Raw genomic sequence first — 25,073 nt, forward strand, 5'->3', positions numbered from 1 at the left:
GTTCTGGTAGGTGGATTCTGTTTCCTTTGGACATAACTAGCCAGCTGTTTGCTTCTGTTGCCAGTCTGTGGGTTAAACTAAGCTAAACAGCTGCTGCCCTTAGCCTTAGATTTAGGACGGTTATGTCACAGTTTGCATGTTGGTGTGTTCATGTTTGAGAAATATCCTGACTCTGACCATATGTTGATTTACTTTTTTGCATGTTTGCCAATATATTGCAATTGAGTGTTTATCTGTGTGCATATGTGGCATCATTCAGGGGTGGAGTTGAGGCGAACGGGACTGGGTGGCACGGAGGAATCCGATGGGTCAGTCATGGGCACAGTCGTCACTCCCATCTTCTTCAGGGAACGCTCGTCTGTCACTGAGATGGAGCGTGAGAACGCAGGACGGGAGGCAGCCGGTGGGCCTGAAATACACAGACAGACAGAAGGATGGACGGATGGATAGATAGGTAAATTGAGTCTTTTTTCATTGTTGCTTTCTTTATCTGTGATTTTTCCCTCTCTCTCTCTGCTTTGACAGAATACATGTATCTCACATCACCCCAATAAAGGGAATTGAAATTGAAATTTAGAGACTGAGAGATGTAGAAAGAATGAGATACACATGACATGAAAGAAACAATGCGACAGAGATGAAAGAGGAAGAAAAGCAAAAGAGACACTGACAGGAAGAGAAACAGAGGGAGGGCTGTGTTTGCGTTTTCAATTTATTTAAGTATACTTAAGATCTGTGCTGTACACTTAGATTCCCATTAGTTAAATCCCTCATTGGTATTCAACTGACGCACTCGCCTTTTTATTAGACTCTCTGGAGTAAATGACATCCATTTACTTTTATTACGGCGGATGAATGAAATGAAAACTATTACTTGGTCTGCGCATAGATAAACGCAGTTGCAGCCTTTGGCCTGTAGGGGGTCATGGCAGTGCAGCGAGCTGCAGCAGGTTGAGCAATGACTGCAGATTTGTTGCAGCTTGATGCCTCTCATCATCACACACAGAGGGAACAGGAGAGAGAGAGAGAGAGAGCACAGGCAGCAAGATGCTACGGGCCATATTGGGAATTCTACCTTTGATATTGCTCACATCCAGCTGAGGTTCACCACATGAACCAGAAGGGGGCAGGGTGACCACACACACACACACATGCACACGCACACACACATGCACACACACGGGCATGCAACACATGCCCAGACCCAGACCCCCACCAGGGCTGACATTTGCTGCTAAGTGCTGCAATGGCTGGTTATTTATGTTGAGAGGGCTGGTGATGGGGAGAGTTCAGCAGGTGGCTGCATTACACTGTTTATCAGACCGACGCAGCGGCATTATCACTTCATGAGCCAGTCTACACTCATCTTTCCCCTTACATCTGTCTTTCTGTCATCCTTTTCTGGGAATGTACCTTCTGTCTCTCCCTTCTTGCAGCTCCTTGTGTTGTGAAATGCCTCCTGACTGCTCTTCCCTCTCCAATTTTTCTTCCACAAATGTACACCAACCATCTGGGGAGGCGTAGCGGGGCAGGGCTAAGACACTAGTGGTGCAACCAACCTCAGTTCAAGCCTGGTAGTGTTACAGAGTTTACTCATTCACGGTGTTTTGTCGTCTTCAACAAGACTGGATATCATGTCAGGCGAGATAAATACAGAGAGTACCTGTTACTGCAAATTCCTAATGATGAAAAAATGCCTGCTTTAGATGAAAATCACTGTGCTTTATGCCGCTCTGTACCTCCTCAGTATTTCTCCTGTTCCTGCTTATTAAAATGCAAGAATAATTACCACAGAGCTCAAATATACATTTCAAACTTACTGCTCTTTTCATCTACGAGTCATCTCATTCCCGGTTCTCTTTCTCTCTCCACCTTCACCGCTCTCACATCCAGCTGTATTGTCTTTCCTACCCCCCCTCCTCCTACCCCCTCCCCTCCCCATATTCCTCTGTGGTATTTTGGTACAGCGCAGGTCAGGAGCCGCAATCTCACCTGTGTTGTTCTGGCTGGATTTGACTTTGCTGTTGGTCTTCTCTTGCATCGTCCGCTCATACTCTCTCACCTCCTCCAAACCCATCCCTGTGGGGAAAGCACAGTACAAATACACACACACACACAACAAACACACAGCATTAGAGCAGAGTATGAAATATGTATTAGGTTTTCACAGGGGGTGTATATTGATGATATAAAAATACAAGAAAATACATCTGCACTGTTGTGAAAGCTTTATCTTGTGAGCAACCTAAACCATGTAAAACCTAACAGAGTCTGTATAGTACGTCAGACCCACCGTGCCATTCGTCGACCCATGCGACTGCCTGTCTGTGGCCTACCAGGAGAATGTCCCCGATGGCCTGAAGTAAGAAGAAAACACAAAAAACGAAACAGAAAGAATTGTCACAAAGAAGTGTTCAGCTATGAGTGTGAAATGACACATGTAGTGCAAATTTACACTACGATATTATGTAAATACATGCCAATCTTTTGTTTAAACTTCCCGTTGGTTGAGATTAATTGAAATTTATCTTACATTAGTGGAAACTTATCTTAGCTGTGTATTTGCGGCCTTTGTCCAAACTGAAACAACGTCACTGTACATACTGGCATTATTGTAACAATGCTGGGAAAAGGGTGTGGTGTGTTTTTGTTTTTAAATGCTTTCAGTTTTGATATAAATGTGACGCATGTGATTTTTCGATGAGCTGTTTAATTGGTTCCATAGTGAGAAAGACTTTGAGCTTGAAGAACAGCTGCCCTCTTTTGTGTTGTATCGTAATAAATCTGACCTAATTCCCTAAAACACAGTGTAAATACACAGCATTCAAATAGAAATAGGGATCGCCATGTTACTACAATGCACAAAGTGGAAATACAGTACCAACATACAGAGTCAGAGCTTTATAAAATCCAGTTGGCTTTAAATTCTAATTTTCCTTCTTTATTATTATTTTTTATTACATCTATGGCTTGTAAGCAGAGTAGATTGCAGTTCTCATCCCTTTCTCTCATCTACTTAACAAAAAAGCATGCTAGGGGGAAAAGAGCTGTGCCTCACTCTGTGTATGAAGTCCTCGGTCTTGGTCTGGAAGCCGTAGACCTCGAAGCTGCACTGCACCCTCTTATAGGAGCACATGATGGGCTTGTGGTCTTCCCTCCAGCCCTCTTCCAGAGGCCCTCGCTCTGTTTTACTTGAATGCCAACGACTCAGGTCCTGCACAGAGCAAACAGTGGGTATGTTACTTGCTGAATCTGCAGAAAATTTGGCCTTATGAGGCATCTTCTCAGTGGGAGCTGTGTCTATGTGCAGAGTGTGTGTGTGTGTGTGTGCGAGTGTGACAATATGTGTGTGGAGGTGCAAGCAGTTTGTTGCCCATCACATCCCATATGAGGAGAGTGTGATAACACAAATTACACATCTGTGACCAAAGATGATTGGAAAGTGTTTGTGATTTCATGTTCTCACCATGTCACTTTACATGAGAATGGGGTCTTGCAGTTTTTTTTTTTTTGTCTGTACTTGCGTGTGTGTTTTTGTGTGGCACGTCTGCATTGTCCTGTGTTCCCAGGCCTGTGAAATGACCTTTGTCTCCAAGGACTTACAGGCAGTATGGAAGTGTAAAACCTCAGTGAGGAGTGAATGAAGATGGGCAGATTCAAAACAAGTGTGGTGCTAGAGTATTAGGCTGTTAACATGGCTCACAATGAATCTAATCAGCAGATGTAAAAGGAAACATTCATTGTTCATATAGATTTTTTTGTTCTTACAGTCTTTGATGATCTGACTATCAGTGTGGTTTGGAAGTGATAGGATTGGGAATACCACTGACCAATGTGCATCAACAAAAGTGGTCAGGCCACAGACCATGATATTTCATTTTTTACAGGTCCATGCGAGCTAGAGCCAGGAGGCGATTATCTTAACTAAGCTTTAAGACGGGGGGGCAACCGCCATTCCGACATCCCACCAGTCCGACATTGGACTCTAATTGTCTAAATAGCAACACTTAATTTCCTATAGAACGTCCCATCATTCTGACAATTTTTGCCTCCTATGGTCGGAATTACGGTATTTTTTTCTTTTTTAAAACATCCCGCCTTTCCCGACAATTCCTTTAATAGCGTATTTTTTTCCCCAAAAGATTTTGCACTGGTTGGGCTTAGGCAATGAAGAAATGAGTTGGTTAAGTTTAGTAAAATGACCAGGAAGACTGGTACTGGTGTTGGCTGACACAGTGTTGGTGTCTGTACTTTACATATTTTTACGTCCAGGGTTTTGGAGAAAACACGAGAGTAACCCTGCCTCAGTCAGACCCAGAGTTAAATGAAAAGTCATAGATGCAAAAATCAGCAGCTCGCAGGTGACCGAACAGTTAGTATCATTTGCATGTATTATTGTTTGTTGTTGGCCAGCCAGGGTGTTAGTACTTGACCAAATGCTGATTCTTGCTCTCAGTATTTCTGCTGTTTGCTGGTGTTTTTTAAACCTCATGGTGATAATGGTCTAGGTGCTGGTAGGCTATTTTTGAATATTGGAGAGAGCCTGGCTCTCTGTTTTCTTCAGTTTCAAAACCTAATACTAATACAAGCTAAAGGGCTGTTTGTTTGCAGTGATAGAGGTGAAGGTTTTATGAAATAACGGCCTTACTAACCGCGCTACTAACCGCCACCGTTACTGACAATACAATGCGTCATTACTCGCTGTTACTTGCCTCAAGAAGTTCCGTCACAAAATAATACACCCGTTAAAGTGTATGTTAAATATACATCACCAAAAGCCATTTATCTGGAACTAACCAATTCACTCAGTATTCCTCCGCACAGGCAGGCTCAGGGAGTGAGTTGGTTAGTTCCAGATAAAGGGGAGGTTAGGGGGTAAGGGGGGGCAGTCCAAATAATTTGACATATTTGAGCATTTTATATATTTATGAAAAAAAGAGCTAGCAATAGTTACTTTTCCTGGTAATTAGTTACTTTTATAATGTAATTCTATTACTAACTTAGTTTTTAAAAGTAACGTGCCCGACACTGTTTGTTTGGCATAATGATATGGGAGTGGTTTAGGCTATGTCTTTCTACAGTATGTTCGAGCTAACTCTTAACGGGACAGAAATTAAGTTAAAGGTCGAGTTGGAGATCTTGTTCTGGAGCATTTTTTTTTTTACAAAATTGTTTTAAATCCTCTTCACACTCCGATTGCAACCAATTAATTAAATGCTTTTTCACAAAAATGAAAAAAGTCAGTCACCTAATCTCTGTTTAGTGGCACTCACTGTATTAGGTAGCCTATACTTGGCGAAATCTCCAACAGTCCTGTAAAATATGTTCAAAAACTGTTGAACTGTATTGTTATGAGCAGGTATTGAAGAGTATTTTGTCAACCCCATTTAGGAGAGTTGGCTAAATAACAGAAAGATCACACTGTATAATACAATGAAGTTCACCAGCACCATAAACTACACCCTCAAAATGATGATACAGTTGAATCAACACCTCTGCAGCGGTTTCGATAATAACTGAACTTTAAAACCCTCTTGAAGGTAGGATTTATGACAAGACTGTTATATTAGACTGCATTAGTCTTAGCAAGGCCTGGTAAACTGCCGACTGAGTGTACTCAACACACTTTGTTCTTGCCTTTGTCAACAGCTCATGGGCATGTTTGTGTGTTTGTGAGAGTACAGTGCGTACCTCTGACTCTTTGTAGTGCTTTTCAGGGATGGGGTCACTCAGGATATCCAGGAAACTCACGCTCTTGGCTGGGGTGGGAGTGTCCCCAAACACCTACAACCAAACAGATGGAGGAGGTCATACAGTATAATGAGGCAAAAATACACACACACACACACAAGTACACACTCCCTGCATACTCTCACAGATACAGTCAGTCACTCAGTGGAGAGCAGGATGAGAAGAGATGAGTAACTGTGTAGAAAACTAAGGTCACACACCATAACACCCCTCACTATATCCCACCCTGAGGCCCTTGGAGCAAATCACACTGGTGCAAAGAGAGGAGAGAACAGATAGAGAAAGCAGAGGAGGAGGTGGGGGGTGAACAAGGACATATGAGGGATATCAAAGGAGAAGGGGAAAAGAGTAATGAAGGGGGAAAACACTTTTCATTCAGAGGGAATGGATGGAGACTAGGGAGAGCCACGGCTGCACTTTGATTTGACCTTGTTTAGAATTTGCTCTAACGCCCCACTGAAGTTGCTCATTTCACAGCTGAAACCTAACAAATAAGAAAAATCTGCCATTAGATAATACTTGGCTACACTCCTGCCGTGCTGTTGTTGTTTTGGTTTGTATCTAATCTATTCAAGGTTTTACTCCCTCTTATGGAATGTGTTGCCTCGGCCAGCTGCATTGTGTTGCTTTTTTTTACAATGTGCTCAGCGCATGACACCATAACGGCCTTTTCGTCACTGTCTGTGTCTGGCTTTGTTTCGTATGTGGTGTTAACAATTCCACAAAGATACAGAGATTATTCAAACAAAGTATTTTGACAAAAGTATTAATAGCACACTGTAAAAACACTCCATTATCCTGTAAGACAAGCATTTAAAAAGCCACAGAAGCAAAGATATAGATCTACTCTACTTTATTGAATGATTATTTCTCTTAGTAATTAATAGATTGTAAAATTCAATGTGTAATTGTCAGAAATATCTAACTAACTTACTGACTAATTCACTAACTATGGATGCTTATGTTTGAAAGCTTCTTGTAACCTTTAACAACATGACTAGAAACAAGATTCAATGTGTAATGATTTGGCAATTATTGTTTCTCTTCATTGTGTGTGTTTGTGTGTTGGCTGGCTATGGACAAAACGCAGCATGGCAGCCATGCTGAACACGCCGCATGTCTGGCTAATACATCTGCCAATAGTGCATCTTGTGCTTTGTTTGTTTTCTTAGTAATGGGCACATCACTTTGATAAACATTTTATTTGTGCTGCAGAGAAAAAATTGCGAATTCCTCTCCTCCCCCTTGTCTTCTCCTCCCCCTCCTCGCAAATCACTCCATCTTTCTCACCTCTCACTCGTTCAGTCATACTCACATTGTCGTTATCGCCGTTGTTGTTCTCAAATCTCGTCTCAATACGGATGCTGAACTTGGGGAGGAATGATACCTACAGGGTGACAAGAGGTAAAAATGGGGGAAAGAGGGTTGAGGGGCAGAGATAGAGAGAGTGGAAGCGGGCTGCAGATTAGATCCACTGATAGTGGAAAGTGATGAGCTCTGTTGCATTCACGTACAGTAAATGATGTGTGAGAATACTTACTGAGTACTCTGCAGCACCAGGGACGTTCAATATGGATAGGGAAAACAGCATTAGTTACTTATACATGCATGAGCACACAATTGCTCTCACACACATATGTGCACACACACACACACACACACACACACACACACACACACACACACACACACACACACACACACACACACACACACACACACACACACACGTATGCATATACACACACACACACACACGTATGCATATACACACATGCATATACACTATACACGTTTTCTCAAGGGAATACATGCATACATGGTAATAAATATTTGATGGCACTTAGAAAACCAGCTGTTAAAAGTAAATAAGTTTTGTATAATGCATTGAGGTGAAGGCAATCTTATGTTAAACATAAACAAAGGCACATGAGAACACCTGTGACGGTGTATGGGTAGAAGTTCCAGGCCTTTTCTGTCACATAGAAGAATCGTGGGATGAATGCTTTCGCCCAGGACGGCAGTTTACTGAAAGCAAAGTAAGAAAGGAGAATCACAGTCAGAGAGTGGAAGAGTAGGAGAGTAGGAGAGAGAGATTACGGAGGGAGACAGAGAGATCTAAGTGGTTTTTGTGCCATTTATAGCCAGATTACCTGTAGGCTACTCTCACTACAGCGCTCATTTGTATGACTCATTCTCAATTACACCTGTGGTGATGAATTGTTGCTGTTGCTTCTAGGTCACATGTCAGAACATGATTGAGGAAGAGAATATCCTGCAGTAACTGTACTAATATATATATGTGTGTGTGTGTGTGTGTGTGTGTGTATTCTAGTATATCTTTACTAATAAGGACCAATTGCCCCACAAGTACAGGAAGATTAGGAAAATCCTCCACAGTGAGAACATTTCTTTACTTCTTTAAGAGTTTATTTTCAGATTAGACCTTCAGTTTATACTGCTGATTAGAAGGAGCTGAAGTTACATTAGTGTAATGAGTGAGGTTAGCTGAGGGATAGGAAATGAATTTAGACTTGAAAGAGAATTAAGGTTGTTGTGTTTTTTTTTTTTTTAGACTGGACTTCCACTATCATCTCGACTCATTGATAAATTGCCTGTCATCTTGTTCACAAAATACACAGAGCCTGTTCTTTCAGCACAAACACTGCAGTTACACTTGGCTTCAAATTACTGCGGTGTAACAGTCATTAGAACATTTCAGCCCTGCTGCTCACACGCTTCGTTGTTTACTTTGAGGGCTGCAGGTTATCAGCCGGGTTGAAAACTTCATTTTAATACCCCCTATTAAAGGATTATAAGCACTATAGCACACTGCCATATAGTTGTGAGCAAATATAAAGAAACTGTGTTGAATGATGTTTTGTCAACAAGTGTAACTTCTCTTCTGAAGCATTGTGTACATGATAATGAATGATTGATAGTACCGACTCCGAGTAGTAATCATAGCTAATTGTATATGTTGGACATAAAACATTAATTAGGTTTATTCACATCAACAATTCATTCACAGGCAGGTTTAAAACTGTTCAACTTCAGGTTAAGGTTCATTCTTGACCCAAGACAGTTCAGGCAAAATGTGAATGTCTACAAACACTAATTTTGGCTTTTACTAAAGGAAACAAAAACATTTTTTTTATGTGGTTGTACATCAACAACATTCTGTTTTTGTTCTGTTAATGTATATAATTTAACTGTGGTTTTACCTGTGCTGTAGGTGGATGTAGATAATCTATAGATTTAATCTTTGGATGGAGCAAAGCAAACAGTTTCCAGTCTACATGCTACGCTCAAGTAACTGGCTGTAAATTCAAGGACGTCTGTGTGTGTGTGTGTGTCTGTACGTTCATCGTATTTCTCTTGCATGCTTCACCCGCTTGACTTCAATCTTGGCAGGTGTCTTGCTAATGGTGCAACTGAGTGCAGTGCCGAGTTTGCTGTTGTTTGGATAAGAAACGCAAGAGATATAATTAACCAAAACATTTGCCGCTGTTGCCACTCCCCCTCTCATGCACTGATCATCATCAGTGTACATGTAGCCTAAGGTGTTTCTACATGTATGCACATTTTCAATGGGTACTGCATGAGTACTTGATGTACAGATATGTATTATCAGTCTTCTCATCTAACTTGTTGCCAAAGAGCAAATAAGCATAGCATATAATTCAGGGTTAAAATTTACGTATTACATCGACCATTTGAATGTATCAATAGTTTTTCTACACGTGGCTACAGTGCAAATAACCTTAGACACTGATATATCTTACACACCAGTGGCAAAGAGCTGAAGCTGAAACTTCCAGCACATCCTGTAATCACTACCATTAGGTTGACGTGGAGGTGTTTTGTCAGCTGGCAGTCTGTACTTAGACAATCAGATCTTAGTGTGACGAAGGATGAGATCACGCTACAGTAACCTTTCCACTGTGATAACACAGGATAGGCCTCGACACGTTTCAAACACAGGAGATGCTTGTACTTTAGAGAGGCTATACACTGCAGTGTGGGTGTTTCTGTGCCAAGAGACGGTGTTTTATTGCGTGTCGTTGGTGATATGTGCGACCTGCATCCGTAGGACGTACAGCTTCACCGTGAAGCAAGAGATCAAAGATCACACACAATCAGTAATCATAATGGCAGAGCTGACAACCCGAGGATAAGGCTCAGGTTGCGAATAAGCCAGTGTTATTAGTATTAGTCCTTCATTAGCAGAGAAACACAGTCATTAGAGTGCGCCCCACCTGCTGAGGTAGATTCTCTTCTCGGTCAGCTGTCCCGGGCCGTGCTGGGGGTGAATATCCAACTCATTTCTCACCACCTCCACCCCTTCTCCCCCACCACTCTGCTCACAGCTGTGCTTACTGATCATGTACAGCTGGCCGATCCTGTACTGGAGCCCGAGGAGAGGTTTAGGAAGAGGTTGATGGTGATGGTGATGAGGATGGGGATGGAGTGAGGAGAGGGAGGGGGGGAAAAAAACAAAACAATAACTGTTGTGAGCAAATATGAAACACAAAGCAAGATCATCTTCCTAATGATGCCTCCTAATGAGGTGACAAATTTGGAGTGTTGGTTTCATTCACAAAATGTTCAGTGATTGTACAGTAGTCATGCATCAAGGAGAATCTAAATCAAGAAGGCGGGCTCTCGCGTTGTGTCTATCGCAAAACGTTATTATGCAACTTTTGAAAGAGTGCTTCCAAATTAATTTGCAATAATAGAGACTCATAGACACACATTCTCCCATGGGTTTAGCTCATGGCGGCTAATGTTAGCAGATTTTCTCTACTTCTGCTACTGCTGCTGGTTGGTTCAAATTCAAGTTATATATATATATAGTGTCAGTTTAACTTTTTCAGCTTGGGCACAACTATATTTTCTTATTTCTGTCTCCTCTGTCCACATCTATTGCTTACTGTCCTGTGAGACGGATCCTTTCTTGCTCTTCCCGATGTTTCTCTCTTTTTTTCCCCTATTGGAGGTGCTTTGTTGCTTTGTTCTCTGCTGCAGCCTCTGCTGCAGTTTGTGCCTGATGAGTATTTGCTGTTAGTGAGGTTAAGATTTCCAAACTGACCCCCACGATGAACTCAGTTGGACAGTATCGGTATCAGTATTGTCTTTTGAACAACTCACAAAGTACATGCTTTACACCCCCCCCACTCCCCCCTCCCATCGCTGTTTGAATCTGTGGTGTATTTTTTGCTGTTACTGCATATCACTTGGCAAACTTTGTTTTTTAAGTTATTATTATTAAAAAAAAAGTAATGAAATTCTTCTTGAAACAACTAAACTGCCCTGCTGTGGCCACCGTAAAGTAATTCATTTTGTTAGTGTGCCACTAAAGCATTATTTTAATTAAAAGTAGAAGCAGAGAACGATGGGGAGACACAGAGAAAGAGGAGGGCAGACAGGAGTTTGCCATTCTTCACTGTATGCTGTTGACATCATGTGACACTCCTCCTTCTTGTTCCAATTACTGTGGAAACTCAACACTCAATATTTACTTATTGGGTATTCAAGAGACTTAATTAATCATCGTGATGGTTGCATTGTGTCCACGGAGCAACGAGCTCCTCCCACACAGGTTGTGAATCTCTTTTCACTTAAAGAAAACAAAATCTCAGCAGGGAGTCGAAAGAAGACTCATCTGTCCCTAAATCACTATTATGCTCTCTCCTCTCTGTGGGAGGAGTGTTGTGTTGAGAAGCGTGCCCACAGCTTTCTGGCATCTAACTTCCTCCTACTGTCTTTTTTATAAGACGCAAGTCGAGGTTTACAAGCCGAGTTTGTCATAAACTCCTGAGAAGTAAATATAGCTCATCATCATTGGGGGCTGGTGGTGTGACAGCAAAGTGAAAATGAAAGGATTCATGATTAAAACGAAACCCAGTTCAAAGCTACTTTTTAAAAACCTGTAATAAAATGCCAGAAGCAAAGACGTGACTGTTATGAAATGCAGCATTTGATTGTACTAATATTTACCCTTACTCCCAAATGATAATCAATATCCTCTACCCTGTGAAGTGATTATTTATGATACCTACACAACATGGGGGTGTAGGGGAAAAAATCGATGGAATTTAGTATAGCAGTATTTTATGTCAATATTGTTTTGATACCCGGATGCCAAATATAGATCTTTTCTTAGGCAAATTACAAAGTTTTAGGTGCTGGAATACGGTAGTACTTTTTATGACTGCTGTTGGTCATATTGTCTGTTTGACAACCCCATTTTGCTGGAGTAAAGCTTATTTTTATGTTGTCAAAGTTTCCTTTTCCTGACATCATTTCCAGTTGCAAAAAAAAGTTAAAGCAGAAGTAAGCGATATTTTTGTGTTAATATAAGTCTTAAAGGAGCATTATCGCAAATACAGCAGTAATAGCATAAAATAAGATGAAATATGCAAAAGATGGGTCGGGGGGAGCCATAACTAAATTTACAAAAAAAATCGCCAACAGTATAGTGTCCGTGGGGCAAATGCAGCATTTGTCTTTGTTATGATCCAAGCCGGCCCGGCGCCTGCTGCGTTAAAATGCACTCAGAACTCGCAAATCCGACCCCCGAACCGGACAAATATGCAACAGTAAGTAATGTAGCAGTGTGTTAGGCTGCTTACAGTCACTGAATCGCTGGTAGAACACTTTGTCTCCACGTCCCGTGTCTTTCTTCAGCTGTCCTCTCAGCGTTATTAAGGAGGAGGACGTTTCAGTTGCTGTTGTTGTCGTTGTTGTGGTTGTGCGCGACGTAGAGCTGCCGCTTCCACTAGCGAGTTTTCTTTTTCCCGCGATTGCACGTTCATTCAGCCTGGTGAGGGAGGAGGAGGGAGGAGGAGGGGGGAGGGAGAAGGAGGGGGGGCGGGGGGGGACTAAACGAGGCTGCTCTCTCTCTCTGACAGCTGCCCACTTGTTTATATCTGATAAGCTCCGCCTGGCTCCATCTAGTGGCCGAATTAAGGATTTGGATTTGCGATAATACTCCTTTAAATAGTTATATCTTCCGACAGCAATCACTTACATAGAGTGTTTGGTCTGAAACACGGGTCTGTCAGTCACTCTGCTCTGCTCTGAGCCGAGGAGAAAACTTTTCTCGTATCCTACAAGTTTTATCCAATGAGGAGAGAGAACGGCATGAAGGGCTGTGTGTGCAGCCAAGGGATGCGCGTGAATGTGGTGACGTAGGGACGAGGACCAATAGATCCATGAGGAGGGCGGGGGCTGCTAACTCCATCGGCTGACAAGACGTTATGGTGCGTTCAAGGCAACCCCGTAACTCGTGTATTTCCGACCTGTGAAGTCGTACCAGTTCGATCTGGTACGAGTTCACGGGTCGGAAGTTACGAGTGGCCGTTATAGTGACTTTCACCGGTAAAACAGGTCGGAAAAACACGAGTGGGTTGCCTGGAACGCTACTAAGTCGTGACTTGAAGCTGTAATTTACGGTTTCAAAAGCCTGCCTGGAACGCAGCATTAGCCAAAACGACCGGATCGCTTACTTCTGCTTTAAGAAATTGCAACGTATGACCATGTTTTTGCAATACACAGTAGCCATGTCGCACAATATTCAAACATTTGGTTTCCTCCCTTTTGTACAAGGCATCTTCTGAGTCATGGAGAAATGACTCAAAAGATCCCATCTGCTGACTTGAGCTTTTAAATCTTCTGCAATTGTTGCCATAATACTGACTCACCAAAAGTCAGATCATCTTCACTCAGGTGTATTTATACAAAACAGACAAAACCCCTCAGTCACAGACGGATAATCTCCATTTATTATTAATGTCGAAAGGTGTGTCCTGTTAAATGGACTAACTATTTATGGGGGTTGTATTTTGTAATTTAGATCTCTTTACACTGACATTATTATTATTTTTTTTACTGCTGATAGATGTCACAATAAATTCCCTTTGATTCATTGCTTTAAAGCAATAAAACCTGAACCCATCCACGGCGGGTGAATACTTTTTAGAGGCACTGTACGTTATTGTGATGTTGCAGGATGGAGGGTGGAATAAAAGCATTCATTCTGCAGCTGCATTTGTGTAAAGTGACTTAGATTACCCAGGGATTTGTGGCTAAATGTCTTGCTTAGGGATACTTGAGCACGCACTGTGGCTGCAGATCGAACACAACCATACCCACTACACCACCTGAGCTACAGCTGCCACCTGTCAGCTTTTCCCGCGGCAGATTCCTGGACAGCGTGGATCTGTGTGGCGGTTTTAAGACACACTACTGGATCTGTCAAACTGGAAAATCGACACTAGATTCTTTAAAAAACGCAGCGAGGTTTAGGATGTTTTAAGTGGCTTGGAGCGAGGTAGCTGTCACGACTCGGATGTTGCCTCAAAATAAGCTGCACTTAAACTTACTTTACATTCAGACGAAAAGAGGATTTGCTGCAAGCTCAAGGTTCTCTGTGCCCTGTCCCAATACCGTAAATCCTGTTCTTGGACTGCTATTTATCACTGTCATTGTTGTGGTTACAGGTACAATTGAAAGGAGGAGGACGGGGGGAGAGTGGGAGTGGGGGTGATGAGGACACTCCTTTTGAAGGACACTTTGGCGCATAACTCCCTTGTTCACCCACCTTTTCTCTCCCCGTCGGGATCTCCTTTGTTTGTGAACCTGCAGGCCAAATACCTGTGTTTGAGTTAAGATCTTGTAACCGGTCTGACTAGTTTGTGTGTTGTTGCTGCTGTTGCGAGAGCTACAGAAAGCAAAGGGGAGCTGAGCAGCAGACAGATGGGGAGATAATTTAGATACAACAGTAGCGCTATGATGCTGCCGGCCAGGTGTTGTGCGTTGGCTCCGTCAGATTGGCCCCGCACCCGCTGGTTGCTGAACATGCCTCGCTTACCCGACGTGCCAAAGTCTCCACAGAGCAGCCGCAGGAGGTCTGTGTGCACTGTTGGCACTTTTCTTATCAGCGCATTAACACTTTCAAGATTACGAGTTGAAACGTAGTTGAAATAAAAACCCGCTCTTTTGTCTTTCAATTTAAAGTTGCAGATGGTGGTTTATGTGTCTGTGTGTGTGTGTGTGTGTGTGTGTGGGAAAGACAAACACACTTACCTCATCCACAGTCAGTGGCATACATATGCGGTACTCTTTCATCAACATGCTGCTGTTACAGTGAGCGCGGTCTTTGTGAGAACTGTGTCTGTGTTTGAGTCTGTCTGTCTCAGCCGCCTCAGTTGCACCGTGGAGACGCTGAAGCGAGCTACGCTGCGTGCTGGACTGCAGTGACCTCTTTTTCAGATGCTCTCTCTCTCTTCCTTTGTTTTGCTGATGTCAGTAGTCCATGGATTTAATTCCAGTCCCCTCTGGTCAATGAGTATCTACTGTTTTCTTACTTAACCACCTCACTCACTCCCTGCTGCCTCGCTTCTCTTCCTCACTTAATCTGCCGGACGCGACTTTTTTTTTTTCTTCTTTTTTAACCGCTGTGTCTCTCTCTCTCCCCCTCCTTCTCTTCTTACTTCTGCTTTCTAGTCTCGTGCCTCCGGCTGTCCTTTCTGTTTGCTGTTTTTCTCCCCCTGCTTTCTGTTTGCTTTCCTTCGCCACACTGCAAAAGTGGTAATTAGCTGCAAGGTTAGGATTGAAACCTAACCTCTCGACCAACTCTACCTGTTCTTTCTCTTCACTCTGCCTCTCTCTGTGTGCTTTGTTTAATGCCTCCTCAGACTTATCATGTGTAACCTTGCTGTCAGCCCTGTGCTCCTCCCTTTCCCCTCAGCCGTCCTCCACTGCTTTCTGTTCCTCGCAAATTCCTTTGCCTGTTCTCTCCTTATCTCCCTTTTTTTTCTCCCTCCCTCCTTCTCTCCCTCCCACAGTATCCACTCCCCGCCCACTGTACTGTACTTTACTACCTCCTCACCTGTGGCTCCCTCCCCCTCCCCCCACTACCACCCTCTCTCTCCACCTCTCTGATTTTTATCTCCACTGTCGCCAGCACTATTTTCAGCACTAACAACCTCTGTCATCTCTCTATATCTGGCAACATTTAGTGACACAGTTTGTTAACAGGAGTCTTTTGAATTTGAAGCACATTCCTCACATGGGACCCCTTACCTCCTTCCCAACACTCTTTGTTATGACGACGCTCGGGCTACATGAAAGGCTGACACACACACAGTGGTAGTCAGAGTGGGCCATTGGATTAAATATTACCAGAGCCATGAGGACTTCCATTAAGCACTGCACCAGAGTCGCTTACATTGTATTACTTCATGACCTTCAGCTTGGTTTAATTGAATCCGTGTTTAGTCAGTGAGTAGTGGAATTGAAGCAGTCATAATTTCTCGCCTATGTCCTTGAGTGGCGGGCCGCTCTCCCTTTGTGTGAGTGGGAGCTGACGGCGCCTGCCAAGCAGATACTGTTGCCCTCCCAATCAAATAAGCGAAGCAGATGTTTGGCTCCTCTGGGTCACTCTGGCAGGGGCCAAAACCATTAACCGACCCTGGACCCCCCCCCCCCCCCCCCCTCCCTCTCTGCTGGAATTCACGGGTTTTTTTCCTTGCGCGCCTTGAGACGGAGCCAAAGTGGCTCTCCTCGCCACATGTCTTTGCTATCATCCGCTCCACAGTGAAAGAGCGGTGAAAACAAATTCCTGGTGGGGTTGGCTCCTATCTTATCAGATCAGTGTTTAGAGAAGGGAAGCCACTTCAGAGGGCTGAGGTGTGCTTCGCTCATCGCTGCCTCCATTCTCCGTGGGCTCAACACACACAGAGCTCTGACAGCACATGCATCACCTCGGTTTAAAAGATGATTGGTGGTGACTTAGATGTGTATTCAGCAGTTGATTGAGCCATTGATTACTTTGATTGATTATTTCATTCTGGTTTCAGGGTTGTTTGGGAACGGCGTTAATGGAAAACTATGGTGAGAAATGGCAGCTCTCTCGGCTGGCTGATTCTGCAAATTATGGAGCTGATCAAAAGATTGGTTTCCTCATTGATTAATGGATGACACATGTTTCACTGTAGTCCCTGACTTCTCCTCTGCTTTATCCGAAAGATCAGAGTCAGAGGGGAAAGAAGCTACTGGAATTAAGAGACCAAAATAATCTTTGTGCATTTTAATTATAGATGTGACAGCAGAAAGGTGACAGAGACGGGGGAAGACATGCAACGAAGTCCTCATGGCACTAACCCACCTTCAGGCAGAGTTTTAGATACACTGTCTTTCATTTGGCACGTTGAGTTAGCAGGAAGCTTGAACGTGGTCACACCCTATGAATTGCATTCACACCTGGCAGGAATCCCATCACAGTTTAGGCCAATCCACTTTCAGATGCAATCTGGGCCAATCCACATCAACACTGCTGTGTATTTAGCACGCATTCACACCTCGCATTAACATGTGTTTTTCCCAGGTCAGGAAAGATGTCCAGGTTAACTTGAGCACATCATAAATGTCTGTGTTGTGGTGCCTTGCAGTGGAATACAGTGCAATATCTCAGTTCACAGAAGATTTGTTTGGTCTTTGCCTGAAACATAGCATTTTCAAACTTTCTTCTTAATGATTTAATTTTTCTGCCCCACAGCAATTAATTTGATGATTTATTATTTGAAATTTAAAAAAAAAATCTTTTGAAATTAGGGAGCTTTTTAAGTTATAAAACCATGATTGATGTGTACAATAAAATCTCACAACCGTAGTGTGACAGCTAAATTTATTACTTTTGTGATGAACTACAAAATTAATCTTTCAACACTCATGAGCAAAATTCAGCTGAGGAGGCAGTGCAGCAGTTTTATCTGACTGAAACATTTTGAAACTCTACTTCTGGTCAGAGCTGCCCGTCCTTATTTCCAGTCCTGCAGGACGGAGGAGCCGGCGATGATGGAATTGGAGGGGACTTCATCACGGTGCTTACACCTATCACATCCCCTCACATCATTAAATGAAAAATGAATGGGTGCACTTAAAAAACTGGTGAAGCGTTCTTTGACCTCTATGTTTCCTGCTCTGTTCATTCTGTTCATGTCCGAGTGTGTATGTGTGTGTGTGTGTGTTTGATAGAAAGACAATCTGTGTGTGTGTGTGTGTGTGTGTGTGTGTGTGTGTGTGTGTATGGTAGTGGCTGTGCGTCAGTGCAGCGATGACAGTGAGCAGTATGGATCTGTACTAAGCTGAAAAAAGGAAGAAGCAGATCATTAACCGGTGGGCCGGCTGCCACTGCTGCATTACTGGCTCTTCAATCTCAAGGTGTGGTCACAAGCCAAGGTCAAAGGTTCTCTGGTGTCCCCTCCGAGCGTGTGAATGATGGCCCCCTCCCTCCTGGGCCTGGATTAGCAGTAGCTCGGTGGAGGGCACACGGCTGATACGCTGCAGCCTTTTCATCTCACGGCAGGGTTAAAGGTAAGGCTTTGAGCAAGATTTAAGATGATGAATTCAGCCGCCTGTGAGGATGAGGTTTGACTGGTTTATGAGCTACATGTTGTACAGTTATGAAGTGTGGTAAGTACCAGCATCTCTCTGTGAGTTTGCCCAGATAGATCCTCAGCCTCCCCTTCTTTCGGCTATTAAGACAAGCCTGCTGGATGCCTCTGATTTCTGTTTTGGTCCAATCATCAAAAACCTGAAGTATTTAGGTCAGCCTTTAGCCTAGCAAAGAGAGAGACAAGAAGAGAGAAAAAAAATAACAGTGAGAGAAAGAAAAAGTACATATTCCATTATTGTCCACTGTTCAGAGAGTGTCTCAAAGCACAAACGCCGACAGATGCAACTGCGCCGCAGACAAAAAGCAGCCTGGTTGTTGTACTAACATCTCCGCGTGTTGTGATGTGTAATGTGTGTTTTATGTGCTGTGAGTGGGGGGTCTTTGTACGCATGTGTGCGTGGCTGGCTCCTCTGTGTTGAGATGTGAGCTTAAGCTTAATCTCCTTGTAGTTGAGTATCAGGCTGGTGCTAAGACATTGATTGGGCCAGCTCCTTAATTGATACCACTGGAGGACCGCCCGCTAGGGGGAATGTGGATTCTGTGTGTGTATGTGCGCTTTTTGGTGTGTTAGAAGTTAGAAGCGAATCCCCCGGTGACCTGGATGAAACAGAGCGCTCACTTATCCTTATCGAATCCCAATCTCGTGTTGTCAAGCTGTGTCCCACTGGGAAACGCACGCGCATGCCAGTGAGGAAGATGAGCTCTTACCCGACATTGTTAGGTTTCTCCAGACAGAGCTCCAACCACGCCAATCAGGGCAGAAACCCAACATGATAACTTTGCGCAAGAGACTGCCTTTGTTAATTTCTCCAAATACACACACGCCCGTATGCACAAACACACTGAGCGGCCCCCCATACAAGCACTCATATGAACACATGCCATTACACACCCGGGTGTCTTGCTCTAGCAATCAAGTCCTGAGACGCCAGTTATAAAACATAATTATTTATTCCCAGCTTTTCTCCATATTCATGAGCTCGGCAGCATAGACTGAATCCCATACATTGTTGGATGTATGTTCCCACATGAATTATAGATGTTATTTGAAATTGTTCAGTGTTCTTAAATGTCGTTATTAATCTGAACAAGGAGCAACAGCACCAGCTCCTCATATCCACAGAGGAGAAAGAAAATGTGTTTTTGTCTCTGCAGAGTGAAGAAAAAAGATAAAGGATCCAGATCTATTCTATACTGTAGCTTGCATTTATTCCTTTGTGTATTTGTGAGTCTGAGAGAAAGAGAGAGAGAGAGTCCTTATGTGCATTTGAGGCAGTCAGAAGCCAGTGTGTATCTAAAGGCGTTCAGAGCAGCGATGATCAGAGGGTGTGAGACCAACACATTCATCAGGGCTCTCCACAGGGACAGAAGTTGAGGCGTGCCACAGAGATGGGGAAAAAAAAATGCTGCGGACCAAGAAGAAATGAAATAATTTATTCCAGGAATGAAGTGGAGGGGATTTGGAGACAAGTATGTGTGGAAAGGGTCGGGCGGAGGAATGGATTAAGGCTACGTTCAGTGTCTGCGTGAGATAGAGGCCAGCACTGTGGCCCTGCACTTTTTCCTATTCTGCACACACTTCCACTGAAAGGAAATTCAATTGCCACTCTCCCTCACTTTCTGCCCAGTGTGCGAAAGTGGCAGCGAAAGGGAAAGAGAGATAGACTCAGCAACTGAATGCAAAATAAACGCACACATGTAGCGCACTATACAGGGTGGGGGGATTTTACATAAAGTTGAAAAGGCATCTCCGGCTGTTTTAAACACTTGGAAGCGCTCTGTTGCCCCTTATCTCGTCTTTACCATCCCCCCTCCCATCTCTTTGTCTCCATCTCATCTAACCAGGGCCACACCACCACACCATCTTTAATGTTAACACTACAGGCTCACAAATTCATCCCAGTGGCTTTAGGGCCAGCCTTACACGCCAAAAGAAATAAAATGTGATGGGGTTCACAAACGGCGGTTGAATGCCGCACCGTGCAATAATCTCAGAATATTCCCCGCAGCTCAAGGTCTGTTTGTTTAACGACATCCACGCCATATGGAGGAACATGTCAGTCACACAAAGACAAAATGACAACAGAACCAGAAACTTAAAAAAAAAATAATAAGTGATGCGATGTCTATCACTGAACGGGGAGCGATGTGATGCATTTCAACAAGTTGCAGCCTCACACGCTGCACTGCTCAAACCCAAATGTGACACTCAGAACTGCCATTTGGCCCGTGTGAACATGTCAGATTAAATTTAAGGTGGAGTACACTGGCAGCCTGGCACCACTCCTTGGAGACACTAGATGGCTTCTCACAACACACAACCCCTCAATCTCTCACTTCTTGTATCTGTTTCTTCTCTTTTTCTGTGGGATGTGACAAAAGCTCTTCTGAAATGGAAGGAATCTTGTGTTTTTGAAAATGATAAAGGATTAGTTTTCATAATTAACCTCATTTACTGCATTTTTTTATTGCCATGATATCAGTTTTGATTAAGATCTTAAATCTTGATGTACATTGTGTGCGACAGGTGCTGACAAGTGATAAGTTGTTGAGGGTAGGTGATATTAAATGATGAATATTTTCTAATTATTGTAACATCAGTAAACATAAACAACCTTTAGCAGTCAACAGTCATATTTATAGAGTAAAATTATGATGTCAAAAACTGAATATGTCCTGTAAAAAATCTGTGCAAGCTGCGTCTTCCTACGATCACTTGTTTTTAACCCGTTTCCCTCTTGGAAAGTGTTTAACCAAGTCAAAATCAGATTTTCTGTCAGTCAAAAGTAAAAACAGCTCTTGTGTGAACATGGACCTTTTATCTGTTATGTTTGTGGGTACTCGGAGTCCTGAGTTTATTGTGTCAGATGTTGTTGTGAAGCTGCAGGCCCTCCATCTTTGTTTAGCATCTGCCCTCTGGTCTAAGTTTTTCAATAAAAATAGCAAATAGCAAGACAACAAAACTATAAAGCAGCAAACATACAAGCCACAGATGGCCTTTAAAATCAAACCACTGAAGTTTAGCCGAGGAAGGATTTGGTGAAGTGACAGTGGAAATAAACAGCATTTAAATATACCTGAACTGAAATGAGTATGTAAGTCTTATTTATACCAGAAGTATCAAAAGTAAAACCCAATGTAGAGAAATTGCTTCCATGAGTACACTGGATTTATATTTACAGATGCATTCATATAGGCAACATATGAATGTTGCTGACCAAGGTGGAGCCAGTAATAAGTTTTTAAGTATATGAACTAGTTAAGTGGAGCATGTGAGTAAATGCCCTTATTTACAATCCACCATTGATACAGTGGTGAAATGTTTTCGGCTGAGGGGGCCTCACATCACACTGTAAGTTTAATCAACAGGTGATCAACCTGCTGTGTTACGGAGAGAGGAATGAACTACTGTAGGTTAATCAATATTTCAGAAATTTGACAATCAATTCAGTGTGTTAATTATTTTACAACAACAGCACAAACTAGCTTCTCATGTATGTTTGCGTGGGCTCTTTGAAACGGTCATGGAGGTCATTAATTATTTTTGGAGATGAAGACAGACTGATAAATTGATTACTGACTGCCAGACTGATAAATCATCTTTAGTTGTAGTTTAATTTTCAACTTAAGAGAAACATTTCCCCACAAACTGAAGTCTTTTTAAAGCTGTGTATTGTTCTCTCTGACCCAACAACACCCTCTCACATCCTCACTGCTGGCTCCACTACTAAATTCTGTGATGCTATTAATTTATCATCCTTTAATTCATTACATCTGCTCTAGATCCAGATGCTCCATCAAATTCATTTAGATCAGTCGGTGCCTATCCATCCTTGACCAGTTTGTACCGTTTAAAACTAGGAAACAAAAATCACATAACCTCCCCAGGCTGAACAATCACATTTGGGTCCTTTTTAAAAGATGCTGCAGATAAAATGGACAATGAAGGGTCAGACAGTTTCAAAGAACATTATGTTTAAAAATCAAATGTTAATTTAAAGCAGTTAAGGAGGCAGGATAAGCACATTTCCCTCAACTGATCTCTAGAAATAACCAGAATCATTACAGTCTTTTTTATTCTGTCATCAGCAGTCCCTCCATCTCTTTTACACAACCTTAGCTGCCTGATAAAATTTCTTGTTTATTTTGTAAATAAAATGGAGAATATCAGCTCCCATATCCGGCCTGATCCTTCCATTCTTTCCATTCCCCATGTTAATTCTAGGTCTTTTACCCATTTTCAACCCATTACAATTCAAGCATTAGAGAACAGCCTTACACACGAACTCCTAATGCATATAGATACCAGGCGCCCTAAGCTGCACAAGGAGGTATTTTTCCCTGTTAGCCCTGTCATTTGACCGTTATTAAAAATTCACTGGCCCCTTATTTTCCAGATAGCTTTAAACATACAATTATTCACCTATTGCTAAGGAAACCCAATTTGGATCCTTCCTTGTGTAACTGTAGACCAATCTCAAAACTGTCTTTTTTTTACCTAAGGTTCTGGAGAAAGTAATTTTATCCAAACTGACATCTTTTATGAACATTAATAGTGTTTTTAACAGTTCCCAGCCTGGTTTCACTGGCACTTCATAGGACAGAGACAGCACTTGTTAAAGGTACTGTATATATGTAACTTTTCTGCATTAAAATGTCTAGACCTATATTTTATTGAGTTGTGCACTTTATCTTATCCCAAATGTTTCAAGCAATTCCCAAAAGAAATCTTACATTTAATCAAGATAACATTTGGTCTCCTGTCATTGTCATCAGTCCTGTGGTTGTCTGCTAGAGACAGACAAAATTGACTTCTTACTTAGCCACATTTTTAAAATGCAGCTTCTAGATCTTGCCCTAACTAATATACGTATTTAAACAATTCAGACATCTTGCGTGAGTAGAAAAACGGGTTGAGCGAACACTAGCAACATTTCTGCTCCCAATACATCTAAGATGTTTGGTCAGAGAAGCACTGATTTACTGCATCATTTTCTGATTCTATCAAATTTAAAAACCTGGACCGTTTGGAAGAGAGAAGACCTGTGTGTTTAATTTGGATCCGGGTATAAATACCTGAGGGACCCAGGGGTGGCAGAATTTACATACTGTGCACTTAAGGTTACTAATGACCAGCTGCTCACTGTAGATAGAGATGACTGATTGACTTTAGTTCTTTTAGATTTAATTACTGGCTTTGATACTGTTGATCGTAGTGTCCTCTCACACATCCAAATGTGTTGGAAGAAAGGGCACAGCTTTTAGTCAACTATAAGGATTATGTCTCCAATAAAACTTCCTCTGCCACTCTGGGAAAGTTCCTCAAGACTCAAGTGAGATGTGGTGTCCCTCAAGGATTCTTGGCTCATGATAATCTCTAAAATTTCAATCACAGAAGGTTGTCCCGTGTTTTTATCTATTCTCTGCTTGACTTATGCAAAGCCCTTTACGCAGGTATCAGCCAAGGTTTTGTCCTTTTATCTCCAGTTGGTACAAAATGCTGCTGCCCCACTTATTACCAGGACAAAGAAGCATGACCATATCAACCCCTTCTTGCCTCTCTACACTGACTCCCTGTTAGATTTTAGATTTAAAATAGTGTTTCTCATCTTTGAGGACTTGGGCAGCCTCACTCCAAAATACCTCTGGTTTATTGACCTGGTACACACAGCAAACTGAGAAGAGTTAAATTATTTGGTAAAGTTAACTAGAACATTTCCCCACAGAAATTTAGTGCCACGGGGGCGCTGCTGGGGTGTGATCTCTGTCGACATGGGAATGAGACCCCTTAAGATCAAGAGTTACATATTGTACTGACAGAGCTGATCAGACAGACATGAAGGAGCTGAACGTGTGTGTGTGCATGTATGTGCCACATCTTGAAGTATAGTATGTATGTATGTGTGACTGATGTTGTTCTGTGATCTGCCCTGAGTGGGTTTTGAACCCTGGTCTCCTGCACCGCGGGCAATAATGCTAACCGTTTCGCCAAGAGGCCAATGGCCACTTGGCAAGTGGGTTAGCACGTATTTTATGGGTGAGTGAGTTTAACTTCAGTCCCGCCACACGCTGTCACTTCTCCTCACTGGTACCCGTGACTGTGACTATACCCGCGGACCTCCGTTACATATGTATGAAATAGTATGTATGGAATATAATGGATCACATCAGGTTGATGCAATGTTGATAATTAAAGCTAATACTGTATGTATTTGGTTGGTTTTAGGTAGTAATCAAATCATTTATCTTAAAATATTCATAATATATGATTTTATTTCTATTGTTGTTATGGAAAAGTATAATAAACTTGTCCATATTATGCTGATATTCTTTTTATTCTTCTCTTGACCAATTATAAATCTTGACATTAGTTTGGTTGCAGAAAAATCACAGCCATTGGAATTGGCAGAGCCAGCTTCTTCCATTTCATCAAATTCCGCTATTGTCCTCTTATCCACAGGAAACAGCAAGAGAGGCCTAAAAAACGATCGCAATGAGGCTAGACAGGTAAATCTTGAAACCATCTAGAAATGTAAATATGTTTGAAGATTGTTAGTGATCGTACCAATTTATTGAAGCGAGTCAAAATAAACTAAATTTAAAAAAAGCTAAATATGTCATTTTCATAAAGCATGAACCTAATAGCTTTAAACACTATTGATTTTGCAGAAGATGCGATGTATGTTCCCTACCCCACTGAGGTCCATGAGTGGAGTCCTGCTGTTTACACACGTGACAAAAGGTGAGTATCGTTCACTGTTACATGCCCCACACAATGTTTCCAGCTTCTTTTAAATCCCCTCTGGAAACTTTTCTCTCAGTGATGGGCTTAGAAATCTTTGACACAGATTTATATATT

The 25,073-nt window shown here is 42.4% G+C and overlaps 1 protein-coding gene across 1 annotated transcript; it reads right to left on the reverse strand.

Annotated features, from left to right (window-relative positions):
- Positions 1–9: 9 nt before the first annotated feature.
- pitpnc1b (phosphatidylinositol transfer protein cytoplasmic 1b) lies at positions 10–15,417 on the reverse strand. The gene is made up of 10 exons (XM_083989597.1): positions 14,842–15,417; positions 10,011–10,159; positions 7,691–7,779; positions 7,292–7,299; positions 7,067–7,138; positions 5,692–5,784; positions 3,059–3,214; positions 2,294–2,357; positions 1,993–2,079; positions 10–409 (listed from the first exon to the last, which is right to left on the reverse strand). Exons 1-10 carry the CDS (start codon positions 14,887–14,889, stop codon positions 252–254), a joined length of 924 nt encoding a protein of 307 aa, XP_083845723.1. The 5' UTR covers positions 14,890–15,417; the 3' UTR covers positions 10–251.
- Between the last annotated feature and the right edge of the window lie 9,656 nt (positions 15,418–25,073).

The sequence above is a fragment of the Trachurus trachurus genome, assembly GCF_905171665.1.
Source record: "Trachurus trachurus genome assembly, chromosome: 16".
Taxonomy (NCBI): domain Eukaryota; kingdom Metazoa; phylum Chordata; class Actinopteri; order Carangiformes; family Carangidae; genus Trachurus; species Trachurus trachurus.

Excerpts from the sequence above, each read along its gene's own strand:
- pitpnc1b (XM_083989597.1), bottom strand. The coding sequence starts at position 14,889 with ATGTTGATGAAAGAGTACCGCATATGTATGCCACTGACTGTGGATGAG. Across the intron at positions 3,215-5,691 it reads AGCACTACAAAGAGTCAGAG|GACCTGAGTCGTTGGCATTC; the intron begins GTACGCACTGTA and ends TGCTCTGTGCAG. Across the intron at positions 410-1,992 it reads ATCCAGCCAGAACAACACAG|GCCCACCGGCTGCCTCCCGT; the intron begins GTGAGATTGCGG and ends TGTGTATTTCAG.